This window comes from Dasypus novemcinctus, chromosome 8, assembly GCF_030445035.2.
Source record: "Dasypus novemcinctus isolate mDasNov1 chromosome 8, mDasNov1.1.hap2, whole genome shotgun sequence".
Taxonomy (NCBI): domain Eukaryota; kingdom Metazoa; phylum Chordata; class Mammalia; order Cingulata; family Dasypodidae; genus Dasypus; species Dasypus novemcinctus.
Genome location: NC_080680.1, coordinates 10,403,824 through 10,422,319, shown reverse-complemented (window position 1 = coordinate 10,422,319; position 18,496 = coordinate 10,403,824). Strand labels below are relative to the sequence as shown.

General features: G+C 58.3%; 1 protein-coding gene across 2 annotated transcripts in view; it reads right to left on the bottom strand.

The window, feature by feature from the left end:
- SEMA4D (semaphorin 4D) overlaps nt 1–18,496 on the bottom strand; it is a 159,469-nt gene that overhangs the window by 3,307 nt on the left and 137,666 nt on the right. For both annotated transcript variants that reach the window (XM_071216582.1, XM_071216581.1), the window contains exon 17: nt 2,214–2,423. In XM_071216582.1, coding sequence (XP_071072683.1) covers nt 2,214–2,423 — 210 coding nt within the window. The remainder of the gene's footprint in view (nt 1–2,213; nt 2,424–18,496) is intronic.

Sequence of the window (18,496 nt, the reverse complement as noted above, 5' to 3'; positions counted from 1 at the left end):
TCCTGGCAGCAGTGCTCACAATTTGTAAAAAGGTGTTTCCAGTACATCCTGACAGCAACCCTGTGGAGAATACGCAGGACATTTTACAGAAATTCTAGCAATCAAGGCTCTGGGCGAGAGTGAGTATTGGCTTACTTCGCTCTCCCTTCAGTCCCAACTAAAATGGCAGTAAGGGGGCCCTTTAACAACAAAAAGTAGAAACTTTAAAAAAGGACAGAGAAGAAAGGAAACAGCAAAAATTTGGGAATGGAAACTTGACGTAGCAGTCCCAAGAAAGCTGAATCCTAAGCTAGCAGTGGGGGAAACTGAGAAGCAACCTCGCGGAACTCCCAGTGAGCTGTAGCAGCAGCTACCTGTGGAAGAGAAGTGGGAGTGCGAAAGAGTAAGCCCCCACCCCACCCCGATCCCGTCTGTGTCCTCAGCAAAGGGACGGCCCGCTGCCCCCGAAAGGCCGGGAAGGTTGCTGTGGGGAGGGCAGAGCGAGGGCGCGGGCGGCAGCGCCGCGGGCAGGGAGCCGGGGCTGGAAGCAGTTGGGCTGGGCGTCGCCACCGCCAGCGGGGCCTCGTCCTCCGCCCCGGGCCCCAGAGGCTGGCGGCCCAACCGCAACCCTCCGGGGCCCTCTGCCGAGCGGGGGCCGCACGCTCCCGCCAGCGCCTGCAGCCCGGAACTCGCGGCCTCGGCCCCGCCAGCCCTGCTGAGCGAGCGCCTGCGTTTCAGCGAGATGCCCAGGGCCTGGCAGCCCCACGGAGGAGAACTAGGCCCGACCGGTTCTTTTCCAGCCCTGGTGCTCGTGCAAATCACCCACAGGGCTGCTTACAGCGCGAGTCCCACCCCAGGGTTTCTGATGGGCAGGTCTGAGGTAGCCTGTGTGAGTGCATTTCTAACGCGGCCCCAGGCGACGGGGCCGACAGTCCCTAGACCGTCCTAGGGTAGCAAGGCCTAGGTGTCAGGGCTCGCAGCCAGGGCCTGCGACAGTCAGCCCCTCCCCGCCCCCCGCGGCTGGAGCACCCACCACGCTTGGCGAGCCTCTCTCTTGCAGACGAGCTGACTACCAGCGATCATCTGTCGTGAGGGAAGCTTCTAACGTGAAGGACAGGCGGGAAAAGTAACTTGGAAGGAGAAGAAAAGGAGAAAATCTAGTAGCATCTTCAGCAGGGGAGAGAAAGTGCTACACCTATCGAACAATTTTTTAAAACTCAGAGAAAAAAGTTCTTAGAAATAAAAATGGTAAAAATGAAATGCTCAAAAGAAAGTTTGGGAAATGAAGCTGAGAACAGCTAACGGCAAGTAGAGTAAAACTAAAAGGGTGAAAGAAAAGGGGAAACGAGAGGAGCAGTCCAGCTAGTCCCATATCTGGGAGAATAGTTCCAGAAAGAACAAAGGGAGTGGAGGATATCAAACCTTCAAGAAGACACCCCAGAGTTGAAGGGCAAGCGGATCCGCACTTAGGGGTCCCGGCCAAGGCATGAAAAAAAAAAACAACCATGAAATTTCACAGTAGTCAATAAAGCAAATAATAGAAGCTTCCACAGAAAAAGTCATGTGCAGTATCTTCACTGTTGGAGGGGAGACATTTTCAGTCTCAAATACCCAGCCAAGCTGTCACTTAAGTGTAAGGACTGACAAGATAGATGGGATGGGGTCTCAAAAAACTCCTCACACACCCTTTCTGAGGTGTGCTAGGGCACATGCTCCAGAAAAGTGTGAAGGAGAAAGTCAGGAAAGCAGGAATAGGAAACAGGACCCAACAGGAGAAGGTCTCAGGTCTCGGGGGGCCGCAGTCCCAGAAAGGCACCCAGGCCCTGGTGCAGAGTGGACTGTCGAGGCTGGAGCAGGCCAGAGGCCCCGGGAGGCGAGGGTGGGACACCTGGTGGGTCTGCATTTATCAGGAGATTCGGACCACTGCAGGGTCTCGTACCGAAATAGTGAAAAAGACCAAGCAAGTAAACATTGTCACAACTATTAACTAGGTGGAAAACCAAAAAATGAAGTTAGAAGAGACCTGTGTGGCTCAGCTGTCATCAGAACTTGGTAACGATCTAACCCAAACTCTGCTACTGGGGAGATGAGGTCATCTTTTTTGTGGAAAGCTGGTAGGTAATCCTAAAACTGAAATCTCACCAGCTCAGCATGTTTTTTAGAAATATAAGGACTGAAATACGGGGGAGAAAAGTTACCTAAGAAGGCTGTAGGGGGGCCCGGACCCCACTTACCGTGCCTGCTCACCGTGACCCGCACTTTGGAGGTCTGGTTCCCTGCCGAGGAGAGGACTGAGCAGCGATACTCAGAACTTTCCGGAACGGCGTCGCGCAGCCAGCTGAGCACGTGGGCCCGGCCGCCGGGCAGCGCGTGGGCCTGCGTGGGGACACACTCCTCCAGCGCGCGCCCGTTCTTCTCCCAGACAAAGCGAACGTCTGCGGGACCTGGGGGCACAGAGGCCAGTCCCGTCTCTGCACCACCCGCGCCCCTACCCAGGCGGGGTGAGCGCGTCTTACCAGATGAGGGGATCCCCCCTTTTTCCCGGTTAGACCTAAGAGACTTAGGCAAGGTTTCGCCTAGGCTCTCCGTCTTCCCTGCGGGCCTGGGGCTCGGGCCTGGGTGGGGGCTCCCGCGCTGGGGTGCGGGCGGCAGCAGGCTACACCAGGCAGCCCCGAGCTCTACCGGTGGGTCTCAGGACTCGGGCCTCGGATGCCCCTTTTCAAGACCCGCGCCCCCAGAACTCAGGCTGAGAGGAGCTGGGGTCCCCTTGCCCTTCTCACCAGGCTGGGCACCCAGTGCTCAGGGCAACCCTACCCCTTGATCTCCACACCGTAGGCCTCCAGGTAAGACTCGGGGAGGGAAGGCCCAAGAGGGGTCCCCGCCAGCACGGGCCCCTTCCCCAACCGCTTGGCAGCCCCTTGAGTAGAGCCTGCGGGTCTCCTGCCCCGCGTGGGACAGTCCTTCCTGGGGCCCAGGAGACCACACTGTGCGAGGGTCTCAACAAGCTGACGATTGAGTCTCTCCTGCCCAGGGGGTGTGTGCAGACCCTCAGCTGAGCCTGGACAGCTTGCAAAGGCCAGACAGGCCCCTGGCCAGCCCGGCCACTGCGCCTCCCCTGAAAGATGGGGTGATGGAGGCACTAACACAGGGGCCGCGAGCAGCCCCTGCCCCCAGCCGGGGAGCACGCGGCCCTTCTGCGGGCACCCTTTGTCCTGCCCTCTCCTTCCCCACGGGCACGCATGTACTCAGCAGCCTGCGCTGTCAGGGTGCTCCCCGGCGGCCTTGCCTCCCCGACACGCCTGCTGTGCTGCCCTGAGCCTGTCTTCCCCAGGTGACCTGGACAAGAGCAGGCCAAAGCAGGTCACCGTGGGGTGCCCCCAAAGAGGGGGTGCCCCCTCCAGGTGGCGGCTGCACAGAAATACTTCTAAACCGTTGGGATTGACGTCAGTAACTGTCCAAAGAAAACTTCCTCATTATTTGATCATAGCCCGTCACGAGAATCAGGTGCTCACGTGTACACAGAGAGAAGGCCTGAAAAGGGCCGGGGGGCCCGTGGTAGCTAGCTCCAGACGGTCACATTTTGAGCAATTGCATTTTTTTTTAATACTTTTCCTGGATTTTCCAAATTCACAACAACAAAGTATTGTGCATATATTTATATAAAATGTTATTTTAAAAGAATAGATAAGCCCCCTAGACTCTGATGGAAATCCCCAAAGCTGTTCCAGACACGTTCTCTGCAGCAGCCCGCTGGCCGCCCAGCCCTGAAGGGGACGCCTGGCCGCGTGGAGAAGCCGCATGGGTCTGTTCATTTTAGTACAGGGGGGTGGTTTTCTGTATCCTATTGCTTTATAATTTTTCTCACTCAAATGTTTTGAACTCTAGCCACAGATTTTATATATGATCTTTTAAACTGTTGAACCACAACACATTTTATTTAGTCATTCACTGGTTGACAGGTATTTAGGTTGAATCTCGTTTTAAAAACGGATTCCCGAGCTACTACGCTCACACGGGAGTGTTTTCTTTGAACTGACGTTGAAGGCAGTCTGAGAAGGGCAGTCTTGTCTTTCCTAGCACTGCCTGGCAGGGCGACTTGCACCGAGACATACCCAGAGGACAGGAGCCCTTGAGACGGCGCGCAGGAGCTTCTGGAAAGTTCTCCTGCCCAGGCCCTTGGGACAGAGAACCTGGGTGGTCTGAGCTGGGGCCGACTCACCCTGAACCCGGTGCCCTGAGACTTCCAGGAGCAAAATGCCCAAGAAACCCTCAGCTCGTGCTCCACGAAACAGTATGAAAAACTTACCACGTGCACCTTCTGTTGTGAGGACATTTTTAACCATCATTACACACTGAAATAGGCATTTAATCACAGTAAAACACCAGAAATGTTAAAGACGTACTTACGTTCCACTTACTCCTTTTATAAACTATCCAACTCATTCTGAATGCAGAGGAGATTAAAGAGAGAGGGAAAGTGAAAGTTAAAAGCAGTCACTAGAGCCGGCCACCACCGGCCACCACCGCAGCACAGGAACATTCCAGGACACTGCGCCCTCGCAGTTTTCCTTCTCCCCCCAGCTGCGGCCTCTGGAAACACACCTTCCTGCCTTAGGCCAAGCGCTCCAAGTCCTGACACTCACTGTCACACAGCCTGGCCAGGAAGAAACCCGCACCCGTGATCCCCCAAGGGCTTGGCCTGGGGGGCGGGGGCAGCAGGAACCATTGACTTTCCCCGAGTGAGCAGCTTCCCAGGGCCGTCCTCCTCCTGTGACTCTCAGTGGAGGCTCCTGGCTGGGGAAGGATCTGGGTTGATGCCCCAAAAAAGGTAGCTTGGCCCTGCCCTGCCTCTTCCCTGCGCACCCCAAACCATGGCAGGCACATCCCTCCACTCAAGCTCCACTCGTTGCCCTTGGGAAGATGCCAGCTTCCCAGCTGAGCACCCGCCTCACATGCACAACCACTTGGTGCAGGTGCTGCTTGAGGCCGTCCCGGCCCCGCACCATCTAAAATGACCCGCTGCTGCCACTGTCACAGGCCAAGGGCCGATGCCAGGCTCGGGGCAAGAGCTCCAGGAGCACGGTCTGGAAAAGCACATGGAACCGATTCCACTCTGCAACAAACCAGAATCCCTCTCCCCCCCAGCAATGACGGCTTGCTCTCTCCTGAAGGAGGCCAAACCATCCCGGGGAGACGGGAGAATACCCAAGTCGGAGGGGAAGTGTGATGGGATCAACCCAGAGTGCCCCCATCTGGTGGCTGGCGCAGAACTCCCGCCTTCCTGCACAGCTCTACTCAGGAAGCCACTTCCTTGCAGGAAGGAGTCCCTGGGCATGTGGCCCACTGTGACCTCAGGATCTGCTGCCACAGGGCTGGTTCAATCTCACACTCATGTCTGTGGTGGCCTGGGGTGATTCCACCATTAGCACCTGGGGACACCCCAAGGAACACCATCTCTGGACCAGAAGCTCCGCACAACGCCGCTGAGACCTGTGTGCCCAGGTGGCTGGGGCTCTGGTGGCTTGTCCCTCCAGGGCCTGCTACCCAGAGTTTAACGGCCCTGGTTCCCCAGCCGCCTCCTGAAGGAACCCCTCCTGGCCCGCGTCCCCTCCACAGAAGAAGCAATCTCGGCCCCCCACGTCTTCCGCCTGCCACCTCCCTCCAACTGGCTCATCCTACCCTGGCTTGGTACTCGGCCCTTCAGAGGACAAGGACAGCTGGGGGTGCCTGAGGCCCTGCCAGGGCATTTCTCATCCTTCCTCTGTCCTGTGTGCAGCGTTCCTGAGCGGCCCCCACAGGCCGGGGCTCCCGAGCTGGGGAGGGAGAGCCGTCACGGAGCGAGACCCACTAACCCGTATCGGCTCGAGCTGGGTTCCCACAACAAAACACGGTCGAGCCTTAAGGCCCAACTGTGGGAATGTGACCTTCCTGGAAACAGTCGGTGCAGACAGAATTAAAGTAGGTCGGCCCGGAGCAGGGTGAACCCTCAGTCCAAAATGACCAGGTGCCCTAAGGGGAGTGGAGACCCAGGCAGGGAGAGACCGGGGCGGATGCGCCCACAAGCCAGCGGGTGCGAGGAGCTGCAGCAGCGAGGAGCCTCCCCACTAAGTTCCAGCCTCCAGCTCCAGAACGGCAGAGCATCAGTCCCTGCTGTTTTAGGCTGTCCAGCTTATGGTACTTGGTCACCACGCCCGGTCATCTCCACAGCTCTCTTCCTGCTCTCTGGCTCCTCCACCTCCTGGCTTACCCGTCTGCCAACGTCCTTCCTCGGTTGTTTCTCCAAGGTGCTGTGTGGCTGGCCCAGGGGAGGGCAGGGCTGGCATCCCGTTTCCCCGGAAACTCCACTTAGAACTTGGCCTACCCCTCACAGCCTGGCTGGCAGCCGCGCTCCCAGACACCTGGAGCTGCTCGTTCTTTCTGCTGCTGCTGGCTTACATCACCTCATCCTGTCCACGGGCCAAGCAGCGCCTGGAGATACTAAACCCCCAGTGCCCGTGCAGACGTCACCGTCCCCTCCGCGGGGAAGGGGCCAGAGCCCATGACGATTCCAGGGCCCGAGGCTGCTGGCAGGGCGGGCGTTCACGGGCCACCCCGGCTCCTTGTCACCTGCAATTCCGAAAGCCCCTGGCCACAGCCCCGGCGGGGGCCGTTCACGCCACTGAGCTCGCCTCTCCCTGGCCCGCGGTGGGGAGGTCAGGCGCTGGCCTGGGCCGCACGCGCCGGCGAGGGAGCGAGGGGGGCTTCAGTGGAGGCGATGACCCCCCTTAGGGGGCCTGGCCCAGTGCTGGGAGAACCCGGGGATGAGGGCAGGTCCAGGGGCGGCACACCCCACAGATGCTTCCCTGAACCCCGGGGATGAGGGCAGGTCCCGGGGCGGCACACCCCACAGATGCTTCCCTGACGTTCTGTGCTTCCACCCCTGGACCCCCGAATCACAAGCAAGCAGGAAACAAAGGGCCAGCAGCCAGGGGCCCCGCTCCCGAGCCTCCCACGGAGCCAAAGGGGCCATGTGGTGCTCCCTCCCTCCCAGGAAAGGGCTGGAGACAGAGACGCCTGGAAGCACCCGGCTGCCCAGCTGCCCAGCGCCAGGAGCGGGGAGCTAAGAGCCGGGGGAGAGGGGCGTCTCAGGTGAGGCCTCAAGTGCTCCTGGCGAGGCTCTGCCTTTCCTTCCGGGAAATGAAAGGGGGCCAAAGCGGTACGAGCACGGGTCAGACAAACCGTGAGGAGCCAGCTCTCCAATTCCTCCCGTCTGGGTTTCTGCAGAGGCCAGCGTGAGAGCCTGCCTGGCTCCGGGCTGGAGGCTGACATGGGCCTCCCCATGAGCAAGGAATCTGCGACCGCACAGCACAGGCCGCGGGGGCACGCCTGGGCCCCCACTGCGCCAGCCGCTCTCCACAGCTCTCCCGTCCCCAGCCCGGCCCGAGGCACCTGCCATCGGCAGAAGAGCAGCCTCAGAGAGCCAAGTCCTTAGAACGAGGCTGTTCAGCAGGTTCAAAGGAGGTGGATGCGAGCGCTTGGTGGTGTGGCGGGTATGGGGAGTTCTGTGGGTTTTGTATTATTCCTGCAACTGTCCTGAAACGTTTGAGAATGCAAAATACAAGGTTACACATATACCCACATCCCGATGCTGTTCCCTTATGTGGCAAGAAGGGTTTTGCAGCCGGGATGAAGGATCTGGGACAGGAGATGAGCCTGGGCGGCCCGGGAGGGCCAGGCGCCGTCACCGCGTCCTGGAGGAAGCTGGACGGCAGGCAGCAGGGGCAGGCGGGAGCAGCCACGGGCCAGGGAGTGTCGGCAGCCACCAGCAGCCGCCAGGCTGAATTTGTGCCTGGAGCCGCCGGGAGGAGCCTGCCCCTGCCGGCAAGTGACTTCAGGCTTCTACCTCCAGGCCTGCGGGAACGAGTCTGTTATTAGGCCCCGGAATCTGCCGTCATCTGTTACAGCAGGCACAGGAAGTGAACGCGGGCCCACCTCCTGGCTCTCCAGGCCACGCGCACCCAGGAGCCCGGGACTGTCACTCTGGAGAGCAGGGTGCCTCTGTGGGGAACTGTGCCAGGGCTGGGCATGGAGACGCTGTGCAGGGAAACGTGTTCTGGTTCTCCACGGAAGCTTCTGGAAGAGCATGGCTCACGGCCCAGCAGAGTCCGTTTGAGAAGCAAATCCCCGCGCCCAGGCCTTTGAACGCGGCGGGACGTGTAAGCGGAGCGAGCCTCGCAGAAGACCTGGAGGACTGAAAGCCCGCGTGCCTCTAAGTTCTGTGAGGAAACTGGGGGAAGGTGGCCGGGGCGCGGGGCACCGCCGCACTGACCAGCGCTCTGCCGCGTCCTGACGGGGGCGAGGGCCGCGGCAGGTACCACCCTGCCCCTCCTCGCAAGGAGGCCTGAGCGGGCGCCAGCGGGGGCTGCCCTGGGGGGTGCGGCGCAGTGGCAGAAGCTCTGGACCGAGGTGGGCAGCGCGGGCACCACTGGGCAGTGGGTGCCGGGGGGAGGCACGGGTGAGGACGACGGTGCACGCGCTTCCCGGGGACAAGAACGTCACCCTTACCGCAAGCTCCCGCCACAGCCTGCCCTCCTCCGGGGGCAGCCAGCCCAGGCAGCACCAGGGGCATCCCGTGAGCCTCGCAGAGCGGGCCTCGTGCCCGCCGGCCTGCATGGGGCCGGCCCACATGGGGCCGGCCCATAGGATGTAGGCGCCTCGGTTCCTCTGCGGCCCAGAAGCCAGCGGCCAACGACCACCCACAGCTCCTGTGCCGAGGCCAGGGCGACCGCCGACCGTCACAGGCCAGCACCGCTGCCAGCCCGAGCTCCTGGCACGCACAGCACCTGAAATCATGGCTGGAGGCCTTCAGGGTATTTCAGGGTCGGGAAAGAGAAGTATGAACAGGTAAAAACAAAAAAAATAGAACCATGAGATGCCGAAAGGGCGTCTGGTGGGCCAGAAACCCTGACTTCCCTAGCAAGTTTGCATTTTCACATTTACATCCTTTACATCCTAAAAGCCCCACTGAGGTGGGAAACGGATGTGACTCAAGCAGTTGAGCTCCCACCTACCACACGGGAGGTCCCAGGTTCGGTCCTGAAGCCTTCTAAAGAAGATGAGCAAGAGAGCAAGCTGATGTGACGAGCTGGCACGGCGAGCTGACACAAGATGACACAAGAGATAAGAGGAGGAAAAGAGAATGAGAGACCCAACAACGCAGGGAGTGGAGGTGGCTCAAGCAATTAGGGACCTCTCCCTCATGGAAGGTCCCGGGTTCACTTTCTGTAGCCCTCTAAAAAGAAGACACGTGCACAGCAAACAGACACAGCAAGTGAAAACAATGAGAAATAAATAAATTTAAAAAAAGAAAAAGCAAAAAAAAACCAACAAAGTCCCACCAAGGGACATCAGCCCAGCTTGATCTCCTCTGCTGACCTGAGGCTCTGCACAGGCAGCTGCACCAGCTGTTCCAGAGACTTCTTCCTCCACTGGACTCCTGGCCCCTGAAGCTCACGATTATGTGAAAAGCAATTCCTATCAAAATTGCTTAATGGCTTCTAGTAATTTAGTAACCTCCACCAGAGTCTAGAAATTTCTTAGCTCCTTCTGGAAGGACAGAGTGAACAGCACCAACCACTGGTTGAGTTCCTACTGAGTCAAGGCTTTGTAAGACTTACAGAGGGTTTGGCATGGACCTCTGGCTCCAGGGGAAACGGCCGCCGCGTTAGCTCTGCAGCTGCCAAAACAAGTATCTTCCAGTGGGTTGACTTAACAGGAACCGGCCAGATCCCAGTTCTGAGGCCAGGAGATGTCCAGAACTGAGGCGTCGGCACAGTGAAGCCTCCTCCCCAGGCATTCTGAGCCGGCCACCAGCGACCCTCGGGCCCCCTGGCTGTCCCGGCGCGTGGCGACGTCCTCTCCTTCCTCCTCTCGGTTCTGCTGACTTCCGGCTCTTGCGGCTCCCGTGCCTCTTCCGTGTCCAAGCTCCCTTTCTTATGAGGACGTGGGCCCAGTGGGGTGAAGGCGCCCTCCCGCACGGAGTGGGGGCCCCTCCGAGGCCCCCTTCGCAAAGGCCACGCCCACAGGGCCAGGGGCGGGACCCTCTGGTGGTTTGGGGCTTTTACGGACCCCAGGAAAAACCACGTCTTAGGAGCTGATCCGTTCTGGGGGGGTGAACCTGCCGCAGGCGGCGCCTTTTGATGAGGTTACTTCAGTAAGGCGTGACGCCGGGCGGACCTCAGTCCTCACCAGAGCCCTTTCTAAGTGGTGCGAATTCAGAGAGAGAAACCCGGGAAGAAGCCCCCAGGAGCTGAGAAAGGCCCGGACGCCAGAAGCTGAAATTAAGAACACAGATGCACAGCGAGAAAGCCCCGAAGCAGAGGGAGGCGGCCAGGAAGCAGAAAGCCACGAGACCCCGGAGAAGGGAGGTGATGTGACAGGCGTCTCCTGCAGCCCGCCTCCGGGGACAAAGCACCGCTGATACCTTGATTTGGACATTTTTCTCAGCCTCAGAGCTGTAAAGTTATCGATGAATAAATCTGTTGTACAAACCAATCCATTTCTGGTATACTGCCCCGGCAACCTTCAGTAAACTGAAACAGGACCTGAAGGAGGCTTTTGTGGGCCAGGATTCAATCCCCAACCCCCACGACGACTGAACATCCAGGTTCGGACAACGAACACACGAGGCGGTCTCCTCTGAAGGGCTCAGCAGGGTAAGCTGTAACAGCCAGCGCCTCCCCGCCCCCCGCCCCGTAGGCTGAACGCGACAGTGGGATTAAACGTGCCTCCAGCTTGTCCAGAATGCAGCTGTTCAGTGGGCAAAAGCCAACTACGACGTGATTTTTTTTTTTTTAGTATTTATTTCTCTCTCCTCCCCCCACCCCCACTGCCTGCTCTCTGTGTCCACATGCATTCTCAGGGGCACCAGGAATCTGTGTCTCTTTTTGTTGCATCATCTTGCTGCATCAGCTCTCCATGTGTGCAGCGCCACTCCTGGCAGGCTGTGCTTTTTTCGCACTGGGTGGCTCTCCTTACGGGGCGCTCTCCTTGCATGTGGGGCTCCCCCACGCGGGAGACACCCCTGCGTGACAGGGCACTCCTTTCATGTTTCAGCACTGCGCGTGGGCCAGCTCATCACACAGGTCAGGAGGCCCGGGGTTTGAACCCTGTACCTCCTATATGGTAGACAGACGCTCTGTCCATTGAGCCACATCCGCTTCCCCTGATTTTCTATGACAACAGGATTACTTGAGTGGCTGGTGGAGCCCACCAAAGGGGAGATGCCCTGCAGCACCCCTGCCACCGGAACTGTCACAACGAGCGAGCCTGCGTGGGTGCTCGAGCTCTGGGGGGCAGCGGACAGAGAACGTCCTTCTGAAGGTTGCACTCCTGTGCACAGAGGGCACTTCCAGAAGCCAAGTGATGGGGACTCTGCTGGCGAGCTGTTTGGAACGACTGCAACTTAACAGAAAAGGGAGCAGACTAGGCCTCAGGCAAGGTGACCTCCCGTGACATGCCAAGACCTTGCAATGCTCCGGGAGGGGAAGGTCTCGTGATTCTTCCCAGAAAACAGCAAACTCTGGGTCAGCGACTCCCCACCCCCCAGCCCCCAAGGCTCACCTTGGCCTTGCAGGAGCCCAAGACAAGGCACAACCTCAAGTCAGCCCAACACACCCGTGGCCAGGCACCCGGAGCTGAGCAGGGCTCAGCGGCCCGACTGCCCTGCGCCCAGGCCCTCTGGCTGCCTCCGGGGATGGGGCTGCCCTGCGCCCAGGCCCTCTGGCTGCCTCCGGGGATGGGGCTGCCCTGCGCCCAGGCCCTCTGGCTGCCTCCGGGGATGGGGCTGCCCTGCGCCCAGGCCCTCTGGCTGCCTCCGGGGATGGGGCTGCCCTGCGCCCAGGCCCTCTGGCTGCCTCCGGGGATGGGGCTGCCCTGCGCCCAGGCCCTCTGGCTGCCTCCGGGGATGGGGCTGCCCTGCGCCCAGGCCCTCTGGCTGCCTCCGGGGACGGGGTCCTTCTGCATGCCCCGTTCCGATCCTGGCAGTTGAAAGGGTTGGATCGCTACCATTTCCAGCTAAAAAAATGAAAAATTGGAATGTCCAAATGTTAAAGTCCATGTGATCCATAAAATGGAATACTATCAGCTTTAAAAGTGACATAGGTCTAAATGTGACATTGTAAGTCATGACTTAGGATCAGGGCCCAGAGTTCTAGAAATCATCCCATTTTTGTTTTAAAAATTATGGGCAGCTCAGTGGTTGAGCACCTGCTTTGCATGTAATGAGGTCCCAGGTTCAATCCCCAGAACTTCCTAAAAATATATTCATAGGCTTGTTTCTGTGTGTGCATATGCATACCTACATGCATGTACAACTTCCACGTGCCATGTGTCTCTACATGCATATACAGAGGCATGCATCATCACCAGTCTCTACATATCTATCCATCCATGTTCACATACACCAAAATTAAGCTAAGGAAGGTTATATCAAGGTGGCAGGGTTTTCCTATACTTTTTTCTTCTCTGTAGGAGTCTAATTTTCCCACAGGGAGTGTGGGCTGTTATTTCAGAAAAGCAGAACATAACCACAGGCAAACTTAATCCGCCCCCCGTTCTGGACATCTTTTCTCTCCTCGCCAGAATTTTCCTGACCCTCCGGCAGGCGCAGCTGGGGGAATCAGCGCAGGTTCCAGGTCCAGCCCCGCTTTTAGACCCAAAACGAAACCGCGAGTGCTCGCACGGGGTCTGCGAGGAAAGCCAGGAAGCAGAGGAGGGAGGCTGCGCAGCCCCTCGGACACCACAGGCTGAGGGAGCCCCCCGAAGAGTCGCCTGGCCGGGAACCGCCTGTGGGGCAGGCAGGCCCCGCCGTGCCCGCTGCACTTCTCACCCCCACGGGGTCCCGGATCCCTGCAGGAAAGGCCTCGGCCCTGGACAGAGGCTGTCCTCCCTCACGTCCAGGGACACGCCACGGGCTGCCATGCCCAGAGCCGCCGGCTCCGCCCGTCCCGCCTCACGGCCCGGCTGCCGCCTGCGGGCCGCGGCATCTCACCTGGAGGCAGCTCCCAAGGCCCCTGGCGCAGGCACGCGGCCTCCTGGAGGCGGGCGACGGTGGGCAACACTGCGGGCGTGATTCCAGGTAAACGCGCGAAACTCATGGCGGCCCTTCTAGAAAGCCCCGCGGGCACGGGCCTGAGGCCCCTCGGGGAAAGGCACAGCGGGGCAGCAGGCAGACACGCGTGTCCTGAAAGTAACCGAAGGCTTGCAGACAAGCCAGGGTTTAGCTGGGGCCTCTTTAGGGGCGCCGAGGAAGGGCCGCGCCCCAGGCGCTGCTGTTTAAAAACGAATATTTCATTTATCCATTCATCTGCTGATGGGCGCTTGGGTTGATTCCAACTTACGGCAATACTGAGTAATGTTGCTATGAACACTGGTGAAAAGGTCGTTGATGTGGGAGGAGAGGGGTGAGGGGGTGGGGGTATATGGGGACCTCGTATATTTGTTGAATGTAACATTAAAAAAAAATAGATTAAGAAAATCACGGAACATACCAGAAAGCCAACAGTATAATAAAAGCTCCCACAGCATGACGACCCGTCGCCAGCGCAGGGGCTGGGCCGATGGGTGAGAAAAGGGCGGCCCCGCGTAAGGTACAGACGGCGGAGGGGGCCGCATCTCCAGGGCCCCATGGGCTGCCGGCTCTGCTGCCAGGGCCGCGGACAGAAGGGCCCACTCTCCACCCGCTCCTTTTCCCGGCACCCCGGGCCAGTCCCCAGGAGGGGCCGTGCCACCCCGCCGCCCAGGAGGGGCGGGTCCCGGGCACAACCGCAGGGGCCGTGCCCTGAGCTTCACTGGCTGATGGGGCTCAGGCCGGGGGGCAAGCGAGCCTCTCTGGAGGGGCAGGGCAGGGAGGAAGCAATCACAGAAGGCCTGGGGGAGCAGGGGGGTGGCAGGACTGCTGGTCGGGACCCGAGCTCGCCACCCCCAGCACGCCGCGCTCACTGCACAGTGAAACGGGGCCTGCTTCCAAGGGTGCCGGCCTTGGGGGCCTGGAGAAGGGCCCCAGCTCCAGAACATAGGGAAGCAGCAATGATGACCGGCGCCCATGACTCAGTGTTTAGGGGGAAGGACCAGGGGTGCGTGCACGTGTGTGTGCACATGCACAAATATGTGTGTGCCTGTGTGAGTGTGCATGTACATGCATGTGCGTGCCTGTGAGCGTACGGGTACATGCATGTGTGTGTATGCCTGTGTGTGAGCGTACGTGTACGTGCAAGTGTGTGCATGCCTGTGTGTGAGCGTGCATGTGTGCCTGTGTGAGCGTACGTGTACGTGCATGTGTGCACATGCCTGTGAGCGTATGTGTACACGCATGTGTATGGGCATGCCTTGTGAGCATGCGTGTTCATGCATGTGTGCGTGCCTGAGCGTGCGTGGACATGCGAGTGTGCATGTACATGTGTGCATGCCCGTGAGCGTGCACACGCATGCCTGTGTGCACGCATACGTGTGCATGCCTGTGGGTGTGCGTGTACATGCATGTGTGCGTGCCCGTGAGCATGCGTGTACATGTGTGTGCGAGCATACATGTATTGGTGTGAGTGCACATGTGTGTGGGTGTGCATGCCCATGTGTGAGCGTGCGTGTATGTGCATGTGTGTGTGCCTGAGGGCATTAATGGACGTGCATATTTCAGCATGTCTGTGTTGTTGTACATGTGTATATTTTTTTCCAATCCAGCATAGACAATACTCTCATAAAATACAATAAAAATGAATTTGCTAGGAAAAAAACACAATTAAACAAATCACACACACACGAAATCCAAGCCCAGAGACAATGAACAAACCGGCGATGAGGCCATCAGATGCCGTGGCAGCTCCCGCCCGTGGCTGTCGGGCTGCATGTGGCACCCGAGGACAGCTCTGCGCAGGTGGCCCGCACCTGGAGTGCGCGGGGCCCTAGGTTCCTGCCCGGTCTCGCCCGCGTCCAGGTGGACAGCAGGGCCGTGTGGGCCAGCAGATGGCGGCTGCAAAGGTGCTGGGTCCGGCCCCCCCGCCCTCCGTGTCTTTGCCAGGTGGGGCCACTCAGGTCTCATCCCTGCATCATCCTGGCCCTGCGAGAGCTCGTCCAGGCAGTGGTCATGCTGGGGGCGACCCCGGCCTTCCCGAGGCCACCCCACCCCGTGGACCTTTTGCCTTGGTGTGGGAGGGACTTTCCCACCAGCAGTGCTGCCGGGGAGGGCGGGCAGGTTTCCAGCCGAGGCTCTCGGGGCTCTTCCTCCTCAGAGGCCACCCCATCCCGCCTGACGACAACGGGCACTACGAACTCATGCACCACGAGCTCTAGTGGACCTTCTCGCTGAACCCCCCCCATGAGAGACCATCCCCGCATCACCCCTACTTCACAGACAGAGCTCGGGGCCGTCAGCAAGCGGGGGCCCGCACACGGGCAGCCCCTCCCGCGGGCCAGCTCCTTGCGGCAACCTCGCTGTTGCTGGCCTAGACGGTGGTGTGCTGGGTCCCAGGCCCACGCCCCTTCTCGGGCAGATGACAACGTGGAATGTGGGCCCCCGGGGAATGCCCGCCTCTCCACCGTCCCTGGCACCACCACAGCCAGTCCTCCCCAACCCCAGCAAACCTCCTTGAAAGCAGAGACCCCGCAACACCTTCTGATCACCTGCCGAGAACACCGCCGTCCAGGACTCTTCCCGGGTAATCACACCCTGGGAAGGGGCAGGGCAGAGCCAGTGGCAGGGGGCAGGCCCGGGTCGGCCACGGGGTCTCAAGCCGCCTTGCTCGAGAAGCCGCCAGACCGAGGACGCACTCTGCCCGAACGAAGGCAACTGGCCAAGCTGTGGGCACTGGGCCTCGGGGCAGGAAACGCCACGAGGGCCGCTGACGTGACTCCTGTGGCCCCGTCTGCCAGCGAGGATGGAGGAGTCCCGAATACCCACCACCCCGCCAAGGACTTGGAAAACAGCGCAAGGACTGTGCGCACGATTACCTAGGGCAGGAGAGAGGACCAGCGCACGGCGGAAACTGTGTTAATAAAACATTAAAAAAGCCTAGAAGGGAACGACAGTGGGTTCAGAACTCGGCCTCGCTGCCTTTGTCCCGGCGAACCCTCGCCGCCCAGGGGTCCAGGGGCACGGCTGCCCTGGCCGGCTCCAGACCCGGGGGTGGGCTCCGGCCCCCCGACAGGACGAGCGCTCGAGAGGCAGCAAGACTGACGCACACAGCAGCAGGGCTCCGGCCCTCGGGCGTGCCACGTAAGCCTCCCTGAGCCTCGGTTTCCCTGCGTTGAAGACGGTATCTCTGTGTGCCTGAGCTGCTATGATGAACGCAACATTGGCTTATACAAGGGGGATTTATTGGCTCACAGTGTTGAGATTTAAGTGACGTCTAAAATCTCGATAATGGCTTCCTCCGCAGCCTGTCGGGGCTGGTGCTTGGCTGCAGTCAGCCTCGGCGCCCCCGGCTTTCTCGTCACGGCGAGGTCCTCTCCTTTCTCTCCTGGGTCCCCTCTGGCCTCCAGCTTCTCCTGCGGCCTTCTCTGACCCTGGCTTCCAATGCCTTCTCTTTATAAGGGCCCAGGAACCCCAATTAAGGCCCACCCTGCTTTTCAGCTGGCCACACCTCAGCTGAAATAATTGCCAAGAGATCCTCCTTCCAATGGTTCACACCCACAGGAAGCAGACTTAGCCTGCGTGTCTAAATCGGGGGACGTGACTCAAGATGGGGGACACCATACCCCAGTGTGGGGCTGCTATGATATGTAAATGCGAGGGTGCTCGCAAAGCCCCGTCCCTGGGACGGGCTGGTGGCTGCGCTAAAATGGCGCCTTCCCACTGGTTTCGACGGCTCTAAGTGTCCTTTCCAACTCACTGCTGTAGTAAATATGTGGTAATCTCAATCTTAAAAGCAACCAAAAGAAAGCTTAGAAAACCTCTTTACCGCAAAGTTATTGCATTTTGTCCCCACAGCTTCACTTTCTTAGTTTCAAAATTTGATAGTAATTAATAACTTGTTTTGAAGAAAAACATTTTTTTAGATTTATTTTATTTATTCCCCATCCCCCCATGGTTTGTGCTCTCTGTGTGCTTTATGTCTGCTCATCTTCTCTTTAGGAGACATGGGAACCAAACCTGCGACCTCCCATGTGGGAGAGAGGTGCTTAATCACTTGAGCCACCTCAGCTCCCTGAAAAAAAATTTTTAAAGTGCATTATCTGGTGAAAATAAGACTTGGTGGAAATCTTAGTTCATCAAGTAACTTTGAAAAAATATCTTCAATGTAAATTGTTAGCCATGGCTATTACATACTTACCCTAAAAGAGCGAGCTGCTATGAACAAGATGAATTGAAAATTCTAGTGAGTGTCATGTAATAACAACATACTGTTTTCATGAAACTACGGCCTGTTTAGGCAGAACTTGGTGTGTGTCGTATGTATCCATAAAGTGATGTGTTTTGAATATCCAAAAAGTACTGTACATAAAAACGCTCCTGAAACTAAGGGGCCTTCCGTCTCACCAGGGAAGGGGCATCGTTGAGTAGGGTCTACGTTCCCCGTGGTGAATCTGGGCTCCGTGACGCCTTAGCCAGTAGATTGTCACAGAGAAGTGACCTTGTGCCAGGTTCCAGGCCCAGGCCTTAAAAAAAGAGGCAGCTCTGATGTCCTGCTTCTTGGGTTGCCTACTCTTGGAACCCAATCAGAGTTCTCCAGAGAAAGAGGACTGACCGGGTGGATGGGTGTATACACACATGCGTGTATATGTATGTAAATACTTGAGAGTTGTAGGAGCTGGCTCATGCACTCATGCGCATTGGCAGGTCTGAGTTCTGTAGGGCAGGCGACACGTTGGAAACTTCAGTGGGGGTGACAGTGAACTCCCCAGGAGAAGCCAGCTGGGTGAAGTGGGGCAAAAATGCTGCTTTCTGACATCTGAAATAAATAGTCGGTTCTGGTTTTAAAACTTCAAAAAGCATGGAGAAGGAGTCTCCCTTCATTAGTTAGAGCAATCTCCTTTTTGATTGTGGATGCAACTGGCTGTAGATGCAATCAGTTGACTGTAGATGCCAATTCATCTACAAAATAGCTTCACAGTAACAATCAAGCCAGAGCTTGCTTGGCCAAAAACTGGGCACCATCACCTAGCTGAGCTGACCCAGGAACTTAAGCATCGCACCTGGCCCCCCTGCTCTGAGGAGGCCCAAGCAACCTTGTAGACATCCCAGGATAGAGAACAACTGGTCCCCTCCGAGGAACTGAGCTCCTAACCAACACTCAGCGCCAACTTCCCATGCCCATGAGTAAGCCACCTTGAAAGCAGGTCTCACAATCCCTTTTAAGACACCCCAGTTAACTTGTGGAGCAGAACCAAGCTGTCCACCATGAGCCCTAACTAAACTGAAGACTTCTGAGCGGAAGACATGGTGCTACATGGAGCCGCTAAGCTCTGTGGTGGGTCTGAGGGAGGGTAATAGGTGACTGTCGCCTGTTTGGACTCTAGCCCCCTTCCCTCGCCTCCACTCACC